Below are 24,436 nucleotides of genomic sequence, written 5' to 3' on the forward strand. Positions count from 1 at the left end.
AAGCGTCCTTCAGATCCACTGAACAGTGGAAATCCCCCTGTCTCACTGATTTCATCAGTGACTCTGACGTCAGCATCCTGAATTTGAACTTTTTCAAGTGCTTGTTCAGAGCACGTAAGTCCATAATCGGACGCAGCCCCCCTCCTTTTTTCTGAACCAGAAAATAACGGCTCCAGAAGCCTAAACGGCTCTGGTCGCGTGATAACTCCACTATAGCGCCCTTGCGCAATAGTGAGCTTATCTCCTCCCTCAAGGCATCGGCCTTCAAGCCGCGGGCTCGAGTATAAATAACCTTGCTGGATAGGGAGGGTTTTTTCGCGAACTGTAGTCTGTAACCCCGCGTCACCGTCCGAAACACCCAGTGATTCGGATTGCAACGTTTCCATTGCTCTGCACACTGTGCTAACGTGTTGCTGAGCAACGGAGAAGCCTTGGGGTTGTACCGCCTGAGCGGAACTACTGGGCCGGGAGGGAAAGGTTCCATATCCGGGCACGTATCCGCTAGACGCCGGGCCGGAAGGCGCGGAGTCACCGGCGGAAAGAGCGTTTCCGTTTCCGGTACGCTTATTTCCGTATCCGGTGGGAGACGAACACGTGACCTCCAAGAAGCCTCGCTTGTTAATAATACATGCGACACACAACGTGGAGCCCGGGGGACAGGGTTCATCGCATAAGTAACATAATCCCCGGCTCGGGGAATTGTATTTACGTTTATAACCTGTGCTAAGGCCTTTATATGCTTCCTTGCGGGAAGACGAGGCCGACCCTGGGTGATATGTGTTGGCTTCTTCCCTGACGCTAAGACCAAACTCCTGTCCTGAACTAGAGTCGGCATAACAGTGCCGCTCGGTGGAGACAGAGGGGTATTGCATACTAGAGAGACTATACCACTGTGAATAGGAATTAGCTTGTCTGGGAACATTTTGCAAAGAGAAATATTCTGCTTGTAACCTGTCTGCATGACTGGAGGAAGCGATATTTTCTGAGTGGAAAGAAATTCCAGCCTGGACTTCTCTACACTGGTTAAATTCATGCAAAATGGGGTCGTCTGTAGTAAAGCAGGTGGGTTTGAAATAAACAGGCATTGTTTCATCAACACACTTTTTATTACAGGCACTGGAGGAGAGCACAGAGGAGGAATAAACATTAATTTCTTGGCATGAGAAAAATTGTTTGTATTGTCCAAACGTCTGCGCTTGCAAGGGGGGGTCCCCTAAAATTTCAGGGGGACCCCGCCAGAGTCCAGTGTCACTTTCGCGGCGGCTTCCCACGGGCTTTGTGGGAGCTGGCCGGTATCCCGTGCCTGGGAGGGTGGCGGGATTGAGAGCGGGCTTGAGCCCCCACTGCAGTGTGAGGGGGTCCCGCGGAGGAAGAAGAGGGGGTCCTAGGGGGATTGTTCTGTTTCCCCTGTTTGGAGGTAGAGCGCCCCCTGTCAGCCTGACCAGGGGCCTTGCTCCGTCCCTGTCTCTTTTCCTTTCTGGGTACCTGGGGGTCCGTCGTGGCTCCCAGGAGCTCCAGAGTGATCTTCTTATCCGCCACCTCCTGGCGGAGAAGCTCCAGTCCACCGCCCATGAGGGAGGTAGGGTGGCCGGGGAGGTCTTGCAGGACCTTCTCGGTCTCCTCTCCGGAACTGCCAGGACACTTTACCTTGTCTAGCCACCTGGCACGTTCCGCCTGGATGCAATAATCCATGCCATGTCCAAGCCACTCGATCGCGTGGACATTCAGGTCCATCAGCATGCGCAGCGACTTGTCCATTTCCTCCACCAACACGTCAGGCACCTCCCGCATCTCGCTGAGGAGGCGCCTGGTGGAGAAAGGCAGCAGCTGGGTGGCGTTCATCGTCCTGGCTGCCAGCGCGGACGATCTGTAAGAGTTCCTCACCCTTGAAGACTGCTTGTCATCAAAGGCTATGGCAAACCCAGGAGGCTTCTTACCCACGGCCAGATTGAGGGGAGGCCGGCCTCCAGGACCGGTCCGCTCATGGCTAGGCTTGAGGCTCCCTACCAGGGACTGGGCCATCAGCTTGTCCATGGGAGGGCACAAGGGGATTCCCGCCTTCTCTGCGTTGCGGTAATCGACCAGGAAGGGGAGCTTGGGGGGGTCCTTGTGTGTAGTCCAGGTTGAATGCAGGGCCTCTGCAAAGCCTGGGACTAGTGGGAGCTTTTCCATCCGACGCGGGGGAGAGGACTCCAAATCCTGGCCAAGGAGAGGAATCCTAGCCCGTGGTCCGAGTGGCGCGTCTCCGAGTGGCAGCTCCAGGCCACAACGGATGGTGGCGCGTTCCAGCACCGAGAGCTCGTCCATGGGGATGGAGTCTGGGTCTTGCGCCGCTGCCCCTCTCGCCCCAGCCGGCATGGAAGGGGGGAGAGGGGCAGAAGGGGCTTGGGAGGACGCGGCGGAGATGGAAGCCTCGGCATGAGGAACCACCCTGGCCGCGCCTCCGCCCTGTCCGGAGGGGAAAGAGGACTCGTCCTCCTCCGAGTACTCACCCTCCGTGTCCAACTCCTCCATGTCGCAGTCCTCTAGCTCCGGTTCGTCTCCGTCGCTAGCATGCCAGGAGACGGGGCTAGGTGGCCGCATAGCCCGTAGCTGGGGGACGGAGAAGGAGAGAGGAATGTCACCGACGACTAGAGGGTGGAATTCCTTGGGGGGGACGGTCCAAGTTGCAGCTGGCGGAGAAACAACGTGGGCGGTCTTGCATGTTCTCTTCTTGGGCACGGCACCAGTCGAGCCCGTCGGAGAAACAGCAGTGGAAACAGGGGCCGCAGACCCGCTAGCAACGGGGCTACCGAAGCTAGCTGAGGGCGAGGCCGCTGGAGGCCTAACCACGTGGCGAGAAGCAGCGCTGTGGCGTACAGCGCTGTCCGGCACACGAGGAGAGGTGTCTGGGAGGGTTCCGGCGGAGACCGTGGTGTGAAGGCCGTAGCCTGCGGCAGCGATCTCGCATCGTGCCTCGAGGGCTGGAACATCGTACTGGAGGCATTCAGCACAGTTCACCCCCGTGGCCGGGGCCGGAGGGGACAGAGAGGCCAAGGCGTGTCCTACCCCCATGCAGACAATGCAGAACGGATGTGTATCTTCATTGGCGATGAGGCCTTTGCAGCTGGGAAGGCCGCACTTCTTCGGTACCCTAGCTAGCAGGCTGCTAACTGTAGGTCGACAAGCTGCCATCGTGAGCTAACCGAAGCTAAGCGAAGCTAAGCTAAGGCAGGGAGACACGTGGCAGAACGTACAGAGAAGAAGTAAAGACTCAAAGCGAAAGTGAAGAAAAAGACCGAACTGTTAGGAAGAATAGAAGTAGAAACGTACAGGAGAATAATCTATAAAGGCCAGTGGCCGACTTCCTAGTCAACGCTTAGGCTAAACTTTACAGAAAAATATACTTATATGGCTGAGTTCGCGACACTAGTTGCAGGTAAGCAGAGGTGCGGAAGAGGAAGTTATGATAGCCCGCAGGGCTTTTATACACTCGGGGGCGGCGCCCTCGTTTGTGATTGACAGCCCTACTGACAAATGATATTTCTCGTACGGGAGCTTATGAGTTTTACTCTGTTGCAGCGCCAGATGGCGCTGGTTATCCCATAGGGGGACCTTGTCTGGAGGTATGACAATAAACAGCAGATCTACAAGCACACAACGCCCATTGTGTGCTTGTAGATCGGCTGTTTTCACTAGTTTAAATCATTTTAAAAATGATACAAAACAAACGGTTTTGGACATACATGGTTTCCACCCGACAACGACGAAATATAACTCATGTAATTGGCCCACTGGCTTGTCACTTTGTCACAAATCTTTGAGTAGCAGCAGCGCTATAGAGAGAGATCTCTCTCTATAGCACGCAATGAGGGCCTCTCCAACTTTTTTTCCCAGGCTGAATCAGGGGCCCAGCATGTCCCTGCTCTCTACGCCAGACACTGTTATATTGGGACTCACTGTAGTATGTGTGTTGTGTTGTTGTTGTTGTTGTACCTTTTCTATAAATGTCTTCTAAATCCTTCTTCTAAATTAGTGGTTCTCAAACTCTTTCATGTCAAGGACCCCCAAAATTACATGAATTTGGCCACGGACCCCCGATCTCAAAATATGTTGTTCCAGGGACCACCCAGAAGCAAATATTTCAGTTACAAATGATCGCTTTTAAAAAGATTTATCCAAAGTAGCAGATCTACACGCTCGTCGTGAGCTTGTATGTCTGCTATTTTTCAATAGTTAAAGCATTAAATAATTCTAGGCCTAAATGGGTTAAGACTTGAGGCCGATTCTACAAATGCCTTCTAAATCGGTAGTTCTCTACACATTTGGAGATTTTTCCCAAAAAAGAATAAAAAATAGGAGATGTATAGCAGATGCGGCGCAGCACGAAGTGAAGCGCTGCAAGCTTGTATATCTGCTATTTTTGTAACAGGCAACGCTAAAGTCTACAAATGACACGGATGCTTTCCCGGTTTTGACGGTTTAAAACTGTTTTCTTATTTTACATGAACTCAGAAGCGCTGTAAAGTGGATGGATGACATTTTGAGCTTGTGGGGTTTTCGGTGACTCGGAGCCGTTCCACCGTGACCAATTTTGATTGCGCAGTAAATTTGAATTTGAACCGTACGTAGCCTTGTCAAAACTGCCCTGAAAATGTTTACTGAAAATAAGAATTTATGTGTGAGAACCGATACTTCTGGTCACTTTTATTTTCATGCAAATGGTGGTAAACAAGTAAAAATGTCTGCATTTGGGCCCCCATCCGGATTCAATGGGTGGACATTTATTGTAATCAAATTATTGTCTTAACACATTGACCGCCATTTTAACATACCTCCGTACTCCCACCTGCCATTCGTCTCCATAGACTTCCATGTAATTGGGTGTGCACGGATCATGCACACCCATGCCTAGATAATGCACCACGTGTGTTCACATTGCTCACAGCTTTCAAACAAAAAAATCCGAATGGAAATCCGTTCAGGCATTCATGAGATAACAGCCACTATGTTTAACAAAGATGGCTGCCAAACTGGCTGCCATGCTTGAAAGATGGGGTTGCTATGGGGGTTAAACATGCAATTTCGCGATTGCTATCATGCCTACTCCATTTTTGGGGGTCAAAAAAAAAAATTGAAAAAAGAATTTTTTGAAAATTTTTTTTTTTTTTTTAATTCTCGGGACTATCGGGCCTGGCGGGGAAAGACATTGGAATAATCTCGGGACTATCGGGCCTGGCAGGGAATGAGTTAAGAATGTGACAAAAAAGCGAAAAAATATTATTGAACTCAAGTCTCTTACGCTATGTAAGTAATCAATAGAAAAAAAGTCATTTTGGGGGTGAACTACTTCTTTATAGTCAGGGAATTTTAATAAAACCCTGGGAATAAATTCCTTACCAAACAATTTCTTCACCAATGTGTTGGTAAAGGTGTCTAGTAACATATTTAACAAAGATTGAAATTCAACATCCCTAGCAAAATATTTGACAGCTAGGGTAATTCTGGGTCTCATTCACTTACTATACACTGTACTATAAGGGAAAAAATCACTCCCAAAAATATGCTTTAAGTAGCATGTTAGGGTTCTAACTAGGTGTTTTTAATTATTCTGAATCCATTGCAAGCATTTGTTTTGCACGAAAAACATTCATTGGGCCAAAATGAGACGCACAAAAACGATGGTTTAGTGATGAGTCATCACTTTTCACAAGGTGTATGGGGTCCATTTTTGCCCAAGGAATGTTTTTCGTGCAAAACAAATGCTTGCAATGGATTCAGAATAATTAAAAACACCTAGTTAGACCCCTCACATCCCACTTAAAGCATATATTTGGGAGTGATTTTTGGAGCTGTGTGAAACACAGGCTCCCTATACGTGGCTGTGTGGGTCTGTCTGTGTGTGTGTGTGTGTGTGTGTGTGTCTGTCTGTCTGTGTGTATGTAGCCTGAACTTCCTAAACTTCGGCACGCCACTAGTCCCACAGTTTTGCCACCACACACTCACGCCATATGTCAAATCGACCGGCTTACTCGGGAATCGTGGGCTATTACTTTTCTAAGAGAAAGGTTCTATAGTTTAATTGATATTAATTTATTAGTGAATTAATTTTCCCCATTGACTTATAATGGGAATCGCAAAAACTCACATTCAATTATTTGTCTCTCGCAAACCATAGGGGCTAGAGTTTCAAGACTTGGAGAGGAGGTTCATAATGATTTCAAGGATTAAATAAAAAATAATTGTGTCATTTGGCCGCATGGTGGCGCCATAACACCCCACTTTACGTTTTGGCCTGTAACTCTTGAACCGTAGGTCGGAAAATTAAAAATATTTTTTCCCTGGATTCCTTGGGTCATGACGCATCTCCCCATATAGGCCACGCCCATTTGCCATCTTGAATTTTCTCCAAAACACACTTTTTGCTCCTTTTCCTACATATTTTCTTCAAATGTCACAAAAATCGGTACACATGATCCACACACACACACACACACACACACACACACACACACACACACACACACACACACACACACACACACACACACACATAGTACAGTGTATAGTAAGTGAATGAGACCCAGAATTACCCTAGCTGTCAAACATTTTGCTTGGGATGTTGAATTTCAATCTTTGTTAGATATGTTACTAGACACCTTTATGAACACATTGGTGAAGAAATCGTTTGGTAAGGAATTTATTCCCAGATTTGACAGATATTCTGCTAACTTTCCCTGACTATTTTAGCCCTATTATACTTGGGCCTATTTACAAGCTGTGGTGAGCTTGTAGATCTTATATTTTTGAAGATTTTTGATTTTTGAAAATTTGATTAATCATTAATAATCTAAATCTGTAATGTAACTATATCCGACAGATAAATGTAATTTAGTAAAAAGTATGTTTAAATGTCTCTCCCATGCAGGTGAAAAAACTTCAGGTGATGCTGCGTCAGGCCAACGATCAGCTGGATAGAACCATGGCCGAGAAGCAGGAGTTGGAAGACTCTGTGAAGCTGGTCAATGAGGAGACCACCACCAAGGTCTGGTCTCTCTCTCTCTCTCTCTCTCTCTCTCTCTCTCTCTCTCTCTCTCTCTCTCTCTCTCTCACTCTCTCACTCTCTCACACACACACACACACACACACACACACACACACACACACTGTATGAGTTTAAAACGGTCTCTAAAATGTACTTGCTACATGCAAGTCCACTTGTCAAAAAGATCAGATCTAAAGCCAACAATGTGTCGTCATGTGTCACGTTAGCTTGTAGATCGGTTCGTTTTGGCAAGCGACACGCTTGTGTGACGTTATATAAATAACGCTTTATTGCCATAATATATACTGTAGTCTCATTGCCCATCTCATTGCAGAGAGTTAGCTTTTTACACAATGGTCTTTTTGGCAAACAAGATCTGCCATACAGTAAGGTTCATATCGTCATTGTCAGGTGGATACCTTGTATGTCCAAAACCGTTCGTTTTGTATTTATCATCTAAAGAAATTACTAAACTATGCGAGGCGTTGTGTGCTTGTAGATCTGCTGTTTTCACTAGTTGTGTGCGACGGTCTTGTATGATGAAGCAGGGCTTTGCTTTACCAAAAAACGTACACATTTGAAACTCGGAGATACGAGGTTTCTGCCCGACAGTGACGATATGGTCTTTATGGACTTTAATTATTCGTCTTTCATCTTGAATCCTGGTTTCCTTGCAGCCAAAACATAGTTTTTCATGACCACCTGGGTGGTGATTTATTTGAGTGACCCCGTTGGCAGCTGATATTTTGGTCGTACATACCTGAACCAGATAAGCAAGTTGATCCTTGGTTACTTGAATGAAAAGAGTGTTCTGATCAGACCTATATACTGTAAGCCTTATCAGGGGCGTCACACCAAATTCTGGCCCCTGGGTACAAGGATTCACTGCGGGCCCCCCATGAATGTTAACTATTGAAAAATAGAAGATATACAAGCTCACAGCGCGGCACCGAGTGCCGCGCTGCGAGCTTGTAGATCTGCTATTTTTGAAAAATCGTGAAAATGTGTGCCAAGATGTGTTTCCATGTCAGTGATGCTCAAACTTTTTCATGTGAAGGACCCCCCATCTCAAAATATTTAGTTCCAGGGACCCCCCAGAAGCAAAATTTGAGTTACAAATGTTCACTTAAAAAATACATATATTCAAAGATTTGCGCACATTTTCACGACTTTTAAAAAATAGCAGATCTACAAGCTCGCAGCGCAGCACTCGGTGCCGCGCTGTGAGCTTGTATATCTGCTATTTTTCAATAGCTAAAGTTACTAGGGCCCCTCCACCTTGGGCCTTGGTAACTCAGTCCCACTTTCCTACCCCTTGTGACGCCAGCTATGAAATACTCTGGACAATATGGAACGCACTAACCTAAAGGTCTGAATGAAAGCATCAACAATACAGTACAGTACACACATGCATGATTGACTTTAATGATGATTTCTGTTAGTCATTTGCCCAAAGGGTTCAATGAGTAAACAACCATTAGGTATATTGCATGTAGGGTTTGTAGACCAAGCATTTTGATTCATGCATGGTAGGTTAAATCATTATTTAGCTATTTTTATTTAGTCAACCATATACTGTGTAGTGTGTACAGTAGGGTTGCAGGATTGGTTGCTTTTTGCCTCAGAGTACTTAAATCTGTTAACCTTAATAGAATATATAGAGTTCCACAATCTAAAAGGGATATATATATATATATTTGTTCAAGGATAGTTTCTGATAATATGGAGAATTAATCACGGTTGAAAAATTGTTGTTGTTTATTTTAAGTAAAATATAATGTGCAATAAGGAAGACAGGGTGGTGAATTCATAATGTATAAATGATCAATAAGCATACTAAATCGTACAAAAAAGTCATAAATCGCTGCATAACTGAATGTTTTATATAGAAAACCACACAGATATGTGAGCCACCTCTGTGAACAGTGTTAATAAACTGTTAACGTTTGTGTGTGTGTGTGTGTGTGTGTGTGTGTGTGTGTGTGTGTGTGTGTGTGTGTGTGTGTGTGTGTGTGTGTGTGTGTGTGTGTGTGTGTGTGTGTGTGTGTGTGTGTGTGTGTGTGTGTGTGTGTGTCTTATACACTGGCATGGGTTGGCCACGTGATTCATATTTGGAGAGCTTTCTGTTGTTGTGTTTCTGAGATGGCTGTTTGTGTGATGTTTTCTAGGTATCTGGCCTCGTGCAGAGAGTCCAGGAGTCTGAGGCTCTGCTCAGCACACTGCAACAGGCTTTCAGTCAAGCTAAGAGACACACGCAAGAACAAATGGTGAGCAGCAGCCCCACATTACCTAGTCACGGTAACCGGAATGCTCACGCCAAAACACGCTCGTCCCCATGTTTTTCTGCCGACCGCACGCTGTGGCGGTTCTTGTGTTCTTGTCTTTGTTTTGCTGAAGATAAGGTTAGAAATACTTTTAGGTTTAGGCATAGTTTATGAATAGAGTTAGGTTTTTGGCACCTTTTTACTGAGGAGGATACAGTCAGGAATAAGGTTAGGTACTTAAGGCATTGTTTACTGAGGTTATACCATGTGTAGACCGTTCCGAAGATGCCGGATTTGCGCCCGGGGCGACTGTGTTTGTAGCGAGCGTTCTGGTATTCCCTATAGACACTCTCCTCAGGCTCTGTCTACCTCTCCACCAGAACAAAACAAATCCTTCTCAAACTAAAGTGATCTGACAAATCATTTGGATGTTCCTCCGACTGTATGTGCCTTTGACTCTAAAACAAATGTCAGAGTGTCGCCCCTCTTATAATACAGGAGGAGCTCTCTGTCATAAAACTGTGTTTGGGAATGCTGTAAATATAAAAAAAATGTTACCTTTCCTATGAATGTTTTTTTTTTTTTTCAAACATTTTCAAAATAGTGACTATAGCAGAGTTACAAGCTCACAACGTGTCACGATGCAACATGTTGTGGTCTCGAGCCGAAGTTTTGAGAACCCCAGTCAGTTTCATTGCAACAAAAAAGCGCTTATTTTGCTCTCATGAATTCCTGTCCAGTCAGTAGCCTGGCTGGTTTCATTGTCCATGAATTATAAAAGGGGGAAGCAAAGCGTGACACTTGACTGGACTCTGCTGTTCATGCTGTGTTCAGGCAGTGCTGCTGCAGTCCAGGGAGCAGGTTGCAGACGAGCTGAGCCGCTTGCAGAGGGACAACGACAGCCTGCAGGGCAAACACAGGCTGCACATAGACCTCCAACAGCAGGAGGACTTCCAGATGCCCGCTAGCACGCAAGTAGGTCAACTGTAGGACAACAACTCTGTGACTGTCACACTTTGATTGTTGTCATGGGTGTTCTCATGAGAAGTGACATGTAGTCTTCTTTCATTCCACTAATAGAGTGCAGAATCACTGGTTCTTCCCCTGGGTCACGGAAGTAATTTCTCCACGGAGAATAACATTGGATCATCTTGAAATCGTCTCGTATAAGAATTGTGCTCCAAAAATAAACAAACTGTCCCGGTGATATTGTCGGGGGAGGTGGCTCTGTATCGTTCATAATTGATACAGTCTATTTCTGGCGAAAATGTACAGTAATTAATTCTGTGACAGTAACATAAAGCTTAGTGCCGGGATAACTATTTTTGGAACACAGTTCGTATTTGACTCGATATTTTACTTAATTCTGAATGGGGGGAAGAAACGCGACCCAGGTAGGATGCATAAATTACATCAGACATCAGTGCCCTATCTATAACCAACTCATTTAATTGTAAAAAATGTTTCCACTCAATCATATCTTTTATTGCCACTTTCCAGTAGAAATAAAACAATTTGTGTGACAGCCCAGTCTATCGAAAAAAAACACGCGTGGATGTATTGTCCCCTGCCAGGAGCTCCAAGCGCTGGTGCTGCAGCTCCGAGAGGACACGGTGGCGCTGAGGACGGCTGCAGACCACCTGGAGGAGAAGCTGAAGGCGGAGATCCTGTTCCTGAAGGAGCAGCTGCAGGCGGAGCAGTGTCTGAAGGAGAACCTGGAGGACACGCTGCAGCTAGAGATAGAAGGATGCAAGGAGGAGATTGGTGAGTTAGTCCTGTCCACCACATCTGTGTAGTCATCCCACAGGGTTCCAGGATGGAAACCAGGGATTCTCTTATTATTTTATTTCATGGACCCCCAGTTTAATATGCATCCAGCCACGGATCCCTGTTTAATAAAGTTTGTTTTAAATCTCTGGCACCTCAGTCTAGACATCCTCAATTGTAATTTATCTCCAAGAGTGTGCAAATGCAACCAAAGGGACCTGTAAGGGTCCATTTGCTTCCGTTTGTACACTCTTGAGTTATGGACCGGCAAGGGTCCTTTTGGTTCCTAACTATCAATCATTTAGATTGGGACACCCCCTGGGACCGTTGCCCCTGCATACCACGTAAACTATCAAGAAACAGCTGTCAGCTAGCAAAACCACCAAACAATTGTTTTCATCCATTATTACCAGCTCAGCAATGTCATCATACACCTTCCTAGCAGTGTGAGCAGCTGCCCAGATGTTTACGAGGGTTTTCACACGTCCCCTAGAACAGGTCTCTGATAGACTGGGGAAACCGCTTATGTAGGCACACTTGCGCAGTATTGAAACATACGGTTGAACTGTACAATACCAGAGGCATACTCTCATCTGTAATATATAATATGCATGCATATTGTTTACTAATTTTAAAAGACCCATTTCAGAGGCTGTATTGCTGTCATGGGAAGTTATGTTGTTCTTGCTGCCCACAATATTTAGAGCGGCCATTTTCAGCATTTATAGTATGTGAAGAACATCTTCCAGAATCTTATTGTTGAAGATGAAATGTGTGTGGCCAGAACAGTTCACATCTGTGTTCAACACAGTGACATTGCCTTTATCAATATGTTCACCCTTTCTGGAGATATTTTCTTTTTCATTCATATCCATGTTTCTATTCTTCTTTCTTCTCCATTGATAACTGTTGTTCAGACATCTTGGAAGGTATGAATCAGACTTTTCACCGAGTTCACTGTGTGTGTGTGTGTGTGTATGTATGTGTTAATAGCTGTCACACTACTAATTGTATGAGACTGAAACATGCTCAGCTTGCTCACTCCTCACGTGTTCGTGAATGATTCACAAAACAATTTCCACCTTATCTCCTGTGGGTTTTGATATATGCTGTCCTTTCCTGTACATCAGGCAGTAGCAGCATTTCACTGATGGATATTATAGTAATTAGACCATATGCGGCATAATTGCCTAATTAAGCAATAATAACTAAGGCAATGATGTATCACATCTAAGGGGCGTTAGTCATTATATCACATTTAGGGGGCGTTCAAGGTTTAAAGACCACCTTAAATGGTATTTTGAGAGTGTTACACTTCCATGTGTATTTCCTATTAAAATGGGGGCCGTGCGTGCGTGTTTCAGTGAGTTGCACCGCATGGAATTTCCAGTCAGACACCATACAGATGCAGACCTTATACTCTCATATATGAGCGCTGATTTTGGTCATTGGCATCAGACTCCATTACCTGCCTGGATGACAAGTCAGTCCACATACAAAGTCAAAAACAAACAAAATGTCAAACAAGGCATTGCTGAATCAAGTTTTCTGTCGCGGCAAATGTTTTCAAAAACATATTTTTGTGTTCTGTTTTGCTTTTTTGAAAGAATTAGACATTCACCATGCAGCACCTCCATCTAATGTCTAGCATAATGAATGACACTTAGTTCTGTGTGGAAGATTGATTGGCTTGTTCATCATTGGTTCAAATTTATTTTACTCGATTGTGATTTGTGTTTGAAAGGAAGTTTTGATAGAAAAATACACAAAGATTGATGCTTTTTCGACTTAATTTGTTATTTATGTCCCCATTATGACTGTGGATATGCTCTAAAAAAGGGTGAAAAAAAATGTTTTCTTTCTTTTTTTCCATTTCAACTCTCTTAGTTTAAAACATCATTTAGCACTCCTTTGATTCTGTTTGAAGATGTAAACTTCACCTTTTATCTGACTACCAGTCGTCTAAGCATATGTCTTTAATGGCGTTCGCTTTACTCCTGCTCACCCCAAGGTTTAATCAATTTCTCTGCGCGTTGTTCTTTTGAGGAGGACTTTTTAAGAGAGAGATATTGCTCTGTCGTCTCCTCCATCGCTAAGCCTCCGCAGAGATCACAGTTGATCTTACGTTTTGTTGTGGATTTCACCTTGTTGTATACAGTTTCAGTAACGGTTTCCATTTGTTGTCCACAAAATGACCTGGAACTGGTAGATATTAGCCATCATACTTAGCCATGTTATGTGGTTATTATACCACATCTATCAGCCAATCAGATTGTGTGATTTGACACTTTTGATAAATAAACTTGACTCAAAGCTGCTTGTGTTTTGTTTAGTCTTAACAAGGTACGTGTATGCAATAGCATGTGTGTGGTCTCACAGGTGTTTGCACCTTATAGCTCTAAACACTTTGGCACGTTACTGTGTGTGTTGCTTAGTGTGAACAAACATAGTTTATAATTTCTAGTTTATTAACCCTTGATGTCTGTCTAATAGTTTTTGGGTTTTGACAAGTACGTAGATTGTCTTCCCCTTCTCTTATGTTTATTTCTTTCCATCTGTCTAGTGTCTGTCTTTCTCCGATCTCCCCCTCACTCACAAAATCTCACACCCTCTTGAGTGTAGCAGCTTCTTCCACCCCTGTATGGCACAGTTTTAAAGTGTTGTTGGTACAGTAAATCAACCCAGTTTTCCAGGAGTCTGCACTGCAGGGCATGAATAGAGAGCATCATGTGTGTGTGAGTGGTAACCAGTTGTCATGATGCTTATTCCCACAGCGTCCTTCTCCAGCCTGAAGACGGAGTTGGAGCGAGTAAAGACAGAGAAGGAACAGGTATTTATTCCTTATTTATATTACCTGTCAATATTTTTTCAGCAAAAATATGAATCTTAAATGTTTTCATTTACTATGTTGTGACTTTGTATGTACTAATTCATCAATGCGTAGGTACATTATATAACCTGGAGAAAAAAACAAATCTACCACTTTAAACGTGGTTTTCCTATTTTGGGCCTTTATCTATCCCATTTTGACCTGAGGCCGATTCTAAAAGCCTTCTAAATCCTGAACTTAGTTTCTGAAAAAAATATATGGTTTTTTACTTACTTTTCTGAAAAACAGCTACCCCAAAAGGGGTTCCCGTCCAAACTGGGTTAAAGAGCACATATAAAACAATGGAGATTGACCAAAGTGCTGTACACAGTAAAATCAAAACGTCAATAAAAACATGCATATGCACCCACAAATGAAATGAAATGAGTGCAATAACCTCAGGTTTAATCAAAGGCCATTGAAAGATCTTAAGAGATTTAAAAGCCTCAAAAGACTGGCCATGTCTAATAGTAAAGGCTAGGATATTCCAGAGCCTATGCCCATAGGGATCTCCCCTGCGTTTTAGCCCAGGAACAGTCAAGAGCAGCTGCTGCTGGCAGACCTCAATGCTCTGGCTGGAATATAATCGTGCAAAAGTTCAGATAGATATGAGGGGGCCATCCCGTGTAGAGATTTATACCTTGAGAGCTTTTGACTTGCTCAATGGTTTCCCTTGGGCACATAAAGTTTGAAAATCAATGGAGTGTAAAGAATGGGCCTTGGAGCCTCGAGCATTTTTGCTGTAGAGAAGGTGAAAAGCCTGTGGTGGAGGTTTTGAAACTCGATGTAAACAATGTACACATGATTCACAAGGTGACTTTGTTAATCAAACGTGATACAGGAGCATTTCAATCAAAAAGCTTTTCCTGCACAGAATGTTTCTGGAGATGGAACAGTGGAGGTTTATCAATTAACTACATGATGATGTTGTACAACAAAGAAAAGTGGTTAAGAAAATCCAGCCACTCTGTTTTGTTACTAAAGGAAGACTGTATATACTGTACTGTACTGGCACGTTTTTCTAACGTTTTGATGGTGTTTTGTTGTCTAGTTGCAGAGCAGCCTGGCAGAGAGGAGTGAAGCACTGAACCGTCTGCAGGCTGACAGGACCAGTCTGGATCAACAGCTCAGGGATCTCACCACTGCCAAGGTGCCAAGCTTGTACACGTAGATGGGACAAAACTTCCACCATATCACATTTTCTATAAATATAATTCTGCAGTCGCACACTAAATGTAATTCTACAATCGGTAAACTTTATGTCTCCTGATGGAGAGGGGTAATTATTTGCAACGATGTCTGAACTTCTACAAAGGCACGACTGTCTAAACATGTGATTCTCAAAGTGGATTCCAGGGAGCCTCAGGGTGCTTTGAGGGGCTTCCAAATGGACCCTTAACAGGTCTGTAACTCTGAGAGTGTACAAACTCTCTAGAGTTACGGAGGATCCTTGAAATAAATAATATGTCATCTGTTTGGACTTTATTGACATTGTCAACCGTACCGTACAGACTGGGTAAAATAACGTTTTCTTCATTAAAATAAGCGTTGTTGTATGAGTTGTAGTTTTAATGCAATTCAACAGCGTACAGACAGGTTTCATATTGCTTTATTTACTCAAGTCAAGACTTGTGCAACATTAATATTTTATCTGCGTTGAACTTTATATCATTCATTATAACATAATGTATCTACCTTGAGCTGGAGAGTGATTTAGAGTTTTAAGACACACACTCATCATCACGTATTTCCCCCTTGCACCCATCTGCCATTATTACTTGCATTGTGTGTGTGTGTGTGTGTGTGTGTGTGTGTGTGTGTGTGTGTGTGTGTGTGTGTGTGTGTGTGTGTGTGTGTGTGTGTGTCTGTGTCTGTGTCTGTGTGTGTGTGTGTGTGTGTGTGTGTGTGTGTGTGTGTGTGTGTGTGTGTGCGCGCGCGCGCGCGCGCGTGCACGTACCTTTTATTATTAGATTATCTCTTTTACAAGGGAACCCTGGCCCAGAAAGCAATGAAGCGTGGATTACAACATAAAATACAATAAAACACAGAAAAAATACAAATGGCATCAGACCTCAGTTTGTAAAGTCTGTACTGAACTTTTTAAATCCCCCCCAAAGGGATGCAATGCTCCAGTTTAATGTCCTTCTGGAGACGATTCCAAAGTCTAAACTAAACTTAAAGCCAACCTCCCAAATTACAAGTTTGTGTGTGTGTGTGTTCATGCTGCTTGTCTTGAACCCTAGTGTCCATATTATGAGAACTGTAGCCAAAAATAGCAGATCTACAAGTTTAGAGGGGAAAAAGAGCAGATTAAGTACAGAGTAAAAGGCCAAGTTTATTAGGTAATGACGGCTCAAGTGGTTAAATATCTGAAAACACAAATTGACATGACATGGTTGTGCTGTCAAAGGATTAAACTTTATGGAATCTATGAAAAGGTTGTGGGGGTCCCTGCTTCATCTCTCTCTCAACTAAGGGGTCCTTGGCCTGAAAACATTGAAGACCCCTGCTCTAGTGTGTGTCATAATGTTGCCTGTCTCTCTGCTTCCAGAGTGCACTGGAGAGCCACGCGTTGGAGGAGAAAGACAAAGCCCAGCGGCTACAGACAGAGTTAGACGTCAGTGAGCAGGTGCAGAAGGACTTTGTCAAGCTTTCTCAGACTCTGCAGGTAAGCAGGTGTCAGAGGGTACCTGGACCGCACTTAGAGACCCACATCTGTAGTGCATCTCTGGGACCCCGATCTACACTGTAAAATCCTCAGTGAAAATGTAACCCATTTAGAACGGGTACACATATTGTGTATCATTACTTTATGCTTTAACTACCGGTATTGATCTACAAGCTCACAGTGCGGCACCGAGTGCAGCGCTGCGAGCTTGTAGATCTGCTATTTTTTTTTAAATCGTGGAAATTTGAATTTTGACCCGATTCTATGTGTCTTTTGAATCCTTCTAAGATTTTTTGAAAAACCTATATGTTTCTATGTCAGCAATCTGGCCAGCCATCGTCAAAGAAAAGGTCCTTTTCACTTAACTGGAGCTCAGTTAGTCTGTTCTTGAGAGACTACTATGTTAGTGGTTCTCAAACCTTTTCATGTGAAGGACCCCCAAACTGATATTTATTTGGCCACGGAACCTCATCTCAAAATATTTAGTTCCATGGACCACCCAGAAGCAAAATTTGAGTTACAAACGTTCGCTTTGAAAACACATAAATTCAAAGATTTGCACAACATTTTCACAACTTTTTCCAAAAATAGCAAATCTACAAGCTTGCAGCTGTGAGCTTGTATATCTGCTATTTTTCACTGGTTAAAGCAATCAATAATTCTAGGCCTAAAATTACTTAGGAGAGCACAGGGCCATTTGGTTAATTTGTACACTCCCTGAGTTACTGTACATACCCTCAAGGGTCACTTTGGTTCCTAACGATCAGTCATTTAACTGTACACCCCCTCAACGACCCCTATTTTCATGTTGGCAAAGTAGATGTAGACTTTCACCATACTTGTCGTTATTATGGCCATAAGCAGACAATGAATCTGTGCTGTATAGTTGGGCTTTGCAACCGATCACTGCATTGCAGTTAAAGGAAGACGGTGATTTCGCTAGCCTCAGATCCTCAGGCAGTACAGCCCAAATGTCCCAACCCATTAACTGCGCTGCCGATAAACATGAACGCTCACCCTCAAAGTAGAGGCATTATGTTGTGTATTTTTTACAGGCCTAATACATCCAGTTAAAACAATGAAGTTACTATTTGGTGCCCTCTAGTGGTCTGAAATTGCTTAAATTGTAGCTTTAATTTGTCACATTATACCAGGCTCTGTGTAGAACTGTAACCCCGGGTTTCAAGAAAGTGACAAACTGTACCTTCACTTCCCCGTAGCTTTGTTTGATTGGCTCAGCAACCGATTTGAAACCGAGGCAGTGTAGTTGGAAACCGGTTACTTTTCAGGAAATGGAAAAAAGTGTCCTCGTGGATCTGATTAATACTTTCATTGGTAGATGTGTATATACATTTGTATACATATTTATAAAAACCCACTTTCACATAAAAAAAAGCTAATCTACAAGCTCACAATGCATCGTTATGCAATGCATTGTGAGCTTGTAGATTAGCCTGATTATCAGACTGAAGCTTCATGGCTACTATGTGGGGTGAGCCGGGTCTATGGTCTGGAGCCAGGCTAGGACACTAGCTAATGTTGTACATCTTGTACGACATTAATTTACAAAAAAAAAGCATAAAAAGATTAACTATCGAGATACAAGGTTGTGATATATGAAGGTCTCATAAGCTTCTCAATAGTGTGTGCCAAAGTGTACATGCTATAAACTCAAGTTATGCAAACCATGCCTCCATACCGCTGTGATTTTTACATGACTTGACAGCAGGGCAGGTGTGCCAACAACCGAGGCCTGTGAGGCGTGCCCGAGCGAGCCGCCAACAGCCTCATGAGTTGGCAAACTGTGGCAGACAGAATGCGATCTGTCACCCGCTTCAGAATTGCACAATAGTACTTGACAATGATTGTGCGCTTTTTAGACTAGCTAATGTTAGCTCTCTAGCTACATAATGTAAACAGACTGGCTGCAAGTGGGTGCATGTCACTTCCACCCAGCCAAAGGGAGGACAGCTAGAAAAGCAGTTGCTCGCTGAAAACACACAAAGTTTACACAGTAGAAAATGTACACATCCCTCCTCAGACAGACTTTCGATTCAGCTCGAGCCCAAGCGGTAATATAAATGCTAAGACAGAATCCATTTCCTAGAGGAATCCACTGGGAATCGCAAAAATATTAAAAAGAAAATTAAGAGAAAAGTACAAGCACTAATAACTGCGTAAAACAAGTTGAAGTTTGAACAAAACTTCTAGCTCGAAAAATGTGTAGGATGTAGAAATGTGTAGAAATGTGTAGGATGTAGAAATGTGTAGAAATGTGTAGGATGCCAAAAACGTGGCGGACAACTATTGTGTGTTCTCTAAGCTAAAGCGTTGTGTGCTCTCTAAAGCGAGCACGCAACTAGGAAGGTGCAATTCTGGGAAATCGCAAGTGTGGTTGCATATATTGTGATGTCACGTGAAGCTTAATCACCAATCCTGTCTGATTGGACAATATAATGTCCAATCAGAAAAGGGACAGAAAAAGTCCATTCAACTCAACTAGACCTTACCCGTTCGAAGATATGTGCTCCAAAATATGTCAAACGCACCCGGTGAAAGTGTGTGAGAGAGAGAGAGAGAGAGAGAGACAGAAACATTCCTAACTGTGAGAGAAAGGGGTGTGTGTGTGTGTGGGGCTACAGATCCCATGGTCTGGAGGAACGGACCGTAACCCTGGCAACAGACAGCAGAGTTCAACAGAAGTGGTTAAGAAAACGCTAATTAACTGCTTTAATTTGGGAGAAATGAAATTCGGGCTCCGTCAGTGTTGGTATAATGCTAATGGCCAATACCATGTGAACTTTGGGATCAGTTGCTGAAGCGAGTGAATAGATAAACGTAGATAAGCGTGAGCGTTAGAGCGTTAGAGCGTGAGTGAGTTGAGCGTTAGAGCGTGAGTGAGTTTGGAAAATTATATGTTTGATGGGGTTTTTGGGTTACAGAAAACGACCCCTAAACTCAATGGACTTTTGGGGTTACAGAAAAGTTTACAGAAAAAAGGGTTACTTTAGGTGAAATAAAATTGTACAAGAACAATAGTCTGGTTGCCTACAGCAACCACACTAATCAAAATAATGTTGTGGTTTGCATAATGTGTCACACTGTCTCACACACGAGCGGTTCCCAATATTTATTTCCTTGGAGCCCCCCTTCTTAGACACAAGCAGAAACCCCCACACATGCACCAACTCACAGACAAAGTCCTGTGTGCTTGTCAGTGAAAATAGCCAACAGCCATTTCATTTTATTTCATACAAAAGTCATTTAGCTGTGCCAGTTTTAAGCCCTGTTGACAAAAATTGCCACAATGTAAAATGGGTCTCACTCTTTCCCAGGTGGTTCGACAAGACGGACAGGGTTTTGATGTTATAATATCTGTGAGGTTAGGTTTAGGTTTAGGTTTAGGCATAGATTTTGTGAAGTTAAATGTTAGCGTTTAGATGGAATCAAGGTGAAACACCTGGAAAAAAGGGAGTCCCAATTTAACATAGCCAATTTATAAACGAGTTGTAAGCTTGTAGATCGGCCATTTTTTCAGATGTTTTTTCTTTTTTCTTTTTTTTCTTTTTTTTTAAGTCCAAAAGAAAAACAATGATAATAATTAAAACAAATGAAAAATAACCTTGCCGTCCATCCATGCCTCCAGGTACAGATGGAGCGAATCAGACAGGCGGAATCCTTGGACCGGATAAAAATCATCCTCAACGACACCAACCTTACCGACATCAACCAGCTCCCGGACACATGATACCGTTCTAGACGGAGAACTGCAGCGTCAAGGCCTGCTCCCCCTCATCCTCCTCTGTCTCTGGTCCCAATAACCCTCTCTGCCCTGTCCCCCCTGCCCTCCCCATAACCACCATGGAAGGACGTGTTTGGAGGGAAAAAAGGACAAGTCGCGATTTTGAGGAGAAAAAGGAAGACCTTTTTCTGTACATTTAAGACTCTTGGAGACACACCACAGATAGAATAATGAAGAACACTATTACTACTACTACTACTACTACTACTATGACAAATTGTAAATAACTAAGATAACTGTCTGCGACAGAACAAGTGGAAGTTCCACCTTCCTGTGTCTGTCTTCTGTCCCTTGTTTCTACTGTAGATATATGACTGTATCTGTATTAGCTCAACCAAAAAAAGAAAGAAAAAAATTTGTCTTCTTAAAGAAAATGCACTTTTCATCTGCCGCCCTCTCTCTTCCCAGGTAAACAAACAGTTGAATGCATACTCGTATGCATCACATGCACACGACTTCCTCCGCCGGTGGTACTGTGTGTATGTTCGGGTTCTGATGGCAGTCCCCTTGTCGGGGCGTTGTGGGGGTTAGGCTTGTTTGCTTCGTGAGTTTTCTAACTTAAGTTTGTTAATTTCACCCTGTGGCAAAGGCTAAATGAAGGAACTTTGTGAGAAAGATTTGCAGATAACTCTCCCAGGAAAAAGTGGAACGTTGTGTGCATTGTCTGTGTTACTGTGTCCTGCGTTTCATCCTTTCCCCTTAGCTACTGGACTTAAAACTGAAGAAACATTAGCTAATGTTTTAATGGTTGTTGTTTTTTTCCCTCCTGATTTCATGATTTTTTTACTTTATCACTGAACTAATTGGAACACTCAACCGGCACTGTTTCACTCAAACTAAAGATATTGTTTACTGAGGTGAGGGCAATGTCCTGGCATATGTAAAGCCTGATTTATATTTACAGTAGTTGTGCATGTGTGTTTTGCACCACCAATTCTAGCCGATCTACAATCTCTCAATGTGTTGCAGCGCGACTCGTTTGCAAGCTTGTAGATCTGCTATTCTTGGTGCGTTGCAGCAACATGCAACTACCTTAGGTATAGATCAGGTTTAAGTGTAATCGGTGATGTAATACCCAACCATCCTTGGACTGCCTAAATAATCAGGCGTTCTTTTTGTAATCATACTGCTTAGTTCATGATGGTAGCTTATTAATTCCAACACTGACGTCACGTGACACTGACTGACTCCCATGGCTGTTCTCTGCATCTGCTTCAATAAAGCAAAAAGATTTCTTAAACTCTAAATGCGGACGGCTGGCTCAAACTTGTCTGATATGTAGGGCTCCTCCTTTAAACATCTTTTGCCGCTTGCTTTGAGAACATCTCGGAAATCCCAAGGCAGGAATATATCTTGTAAGTTTGGTGCTCAGTGGGAAGAAGACCCATTTTAAAGGAGGAATCATTCCAGCAATTCATTAAGCCATGTGACTGAAATACTGAAGACGTTCACTATCCAAAAGAAAAGAAAGCTCTGTGTTGAATTCTACCGACAATAAAATTAACTAGTGATAGTATTACAATTATTTTGTTGGGAGAACCATAAGACAGTTGTCACTGCACTTCAATGACGACTGATTGTTCAGTAGGTGTGTTATTCACTGATAAACCACAAGTATTAATGAATGATTAAAGCAAGCCAAGTTAACATTAGGGTGTCTACTTTAACTACTGTACAAAACTTGCAAAATACAAAAACATATACACGGTCTAAGAGCTATTCGAAAATAAGCACCGAAAAAACATTGTTGCATTGCCAGTGAATCACTGAGGATCTTGTAGGCAGTGGTGTGGGCAGTTACATCTGTTCTTTCCAGTTCTACCACTAATAATGACTTATCATGTCATGACCTGTCATGTTATCTGTGTGCTATTTTAAATCAGCTGAGATGCTCTTACTAGATCATCTTTATTGAGTCCAGTAAAGTGAACGGTGTACTGAAACCCATTCCATAAATGTTAACCAGGCTAACGGACAGAAAGCAGAGAGCAGGGGGATAATATAATTTGCCACGCGCTACTATAATCTTACTGATTACTGTTTTCTTATCAGACCTCTAGGTCAGGGTTCTTCAATGTTTTTTCTGGCCAAGAACACCTTAGATGAGGGGGAGATGTTGTAAAAAACTGTGTTGCAGAATATGTTTTCATAGATGGCTTCATAGACTTCTTTGGCAGCACTGTCGTCAGTGTTTAGGTTGGATTTTCAGACATTTAACCACCTAAAGAGCTCACATCTTGTGAGCTTGTAGATCTGCTATTTTCAGCTAATGTTCGAGTCAGAATAGGGATGCTAAGATTCGAGTGACTAATGTAAAAAAAATCATCTCATCAAACAAAGATTTTGTGGACCCCCTGTTGAAGACTCCTGCTTACAAAACCATGAATGAGCACACAGAGATGTGCAGTATTGTTGACAACTAATTCATCTATCCCTTTAGCTCAATGTGAAAACCACAATCCCAGGAAGTCCTTTTCACTTCTAGCAAGATTTATAGATGATTTCAGGCGATCCAGAGCTTCTGTTTAATTTATTCATTATTCTTGTGTTTATGTGGATGTTGATATGGGTTTTCACGTCTCCTAGCAACACAATGTTGAAACCGTGGTCATGGATTTCTGCTATGAAGACACTCAACATACAATGTATTTTGCACCCTGTTTTTAAACTGCTTCATTTGGTTACCATTTGTGGATTGATATGTATGTGATGTGGGAAGGTCTTATTGCATTTGCTTAGAACAGGTTGAATTTGAAATTGAATGTGCCCCATATTTACTATACATGTATTGCAATTTAAGTATCAAATATACAACATCCATTTTGACACATACTGTAGGCCTACAATAACATGTCTAGGAAAGGTTACACAAAGAATGATTTACTAATATGCAGTAATATGCAAAAGCAAAACCACAAATAAAGTAATAGCTTTATTTTAAATTTCAATTATCAGCATGTTTCAGTGTACATTTATATTTAATAAACCCATCATAGTAAAATGTAAGCCTACAGTACCTTTTATAGCATCGAAGTCCATGTAAATCATTTTGAACTTTTTTATGCTGTCGGTAACTGTAACAAATGATAACACAATAAATTCCAGTGTATTTAGATTTTTTCATTACGCGTAAAATCTAAAGCCCGTATCAGAGTCGGGTCCGCGGTGGAAGGCTATCCACTGCGGTGTAGTGCCGTGTAGTCTTTTTGAGCGTTAACGTTGTAGTTTTATGACTCAAAAAGACTACACGGCACTACACCACCGCGGACCCGACTCTGATACGGGCTTAAGAAGACCATAGTGCAATGATGATGGTTCACTTAATGCGGCCTGAAGGTTTGTTAGTAAAGAGTAGAACTTTCAGTTCTAAACTGCTCTGGTCTGAGAGTGCGGTTTCTGGCTTTTGGGGTTGGGTTTAGGATTAGGTTATGTTGGGTTTAGGTCAGTGGTGTAAACAGTAACTAAGTACATTTACATTTAATAATGAAAACCTGAAATGGGACATTCTATATATAGTCCAGTCATTTTAGGCCAAAATTAGGCCAAACCTAGAACAAATTGCAATAGTAGCAAACTCAACTGATTTTGTATCCTCAATATGTCCTTAGTGAGGGAAAAAAAGTCCCAAGAAATCCCACCGGGGCAAAGTTTTGAAAACGACCTATCTACCTTCACTTCTATACACTACAATATAAAGGAAAAAATGACTGAAAAAAAATCTGCTTTAAGTGGGATGTGAGGGGTCAAACTAGGGGTTTTTAATTATTCTGAATCCATTGCAATCATTTGTTTTGCACGAAAAACATTCCTTGGGCCAGAAATGGCCACTCAAAACGTCAATTTTCATCAATTTTCATCAATTTTCAGTCTTTTGGGGTCCGTTTTTAGCCCAAGGAATGTTTTTCATGCAAAACAAATGCTTGCAATGGATTCAGAATAATTAAAAACACCTAGTTTGACCCCTCATATCCCACTTAAAGCAGATTTTTTTCAGTCATTTTTTTCCGTTATATTGTAGTGTATAGTAATTGAAGGTAGGTAG

The 24,436-nt window shown here is 42.8% G+C and overlaps 1 protein-coding gene across 1 annotated transcript in view; it reads left to right on the forward strand.

Moving 5' to 3' along the window:
* Positions 1–21,727, forward strand: part of rabep1 (rabaptin, RAB GTPase binding effector protein 1) — a 47,711-nt gene extending 25,984 nt beyond the window's left edge. Inside the window, exons 11-18 of the mRNA XM_080748833.1 lie at positions 6,908–7,024; positions 9,193–9,291; positions 10,123–10,263; positions 10,863–11,052; positions 13,830–13,885; positions 14,976–15,074; positions 16,476–16,592; positions 20,239–21,727. Of these exons, the coding sequence (XP_080604959.1) occupies positions 6,908–7,024; positions 9,193–9,291; positions 10,123–10,263; positions 10,863–11,052; positions 13,830–13,885; positions 14,976–15,074; positions 16,476–16,592; positions 20,239–20,340 (921 nt within the window). The 3' untranslated portion in view covers positions 20,341–21,727. The remainder of the gene's footprint in view (positions 1–6,907; positions 7,025–9,192; positions 9,292–10,122; positions 10,264–10,862; positions 11,053–13,829; positions 13,886–14,975; positions 15,075–16,475; positions 16,593–20,238) is intronic.
* Positions 21,728–24,436: the final 2,709 nt, after the last annotated feature.

This window comes from Nannobrachium achirus (assembly GCF_963921795.1).
Source record: "Nannobrachium achirus genome assembly, chromosome: 19".
NCBI lineage: Eukaryota > Metazoa > Chordata > Actinopteri > Myctophiformes > Myctophidae > Nannobrachium > Nannobrachium achirus.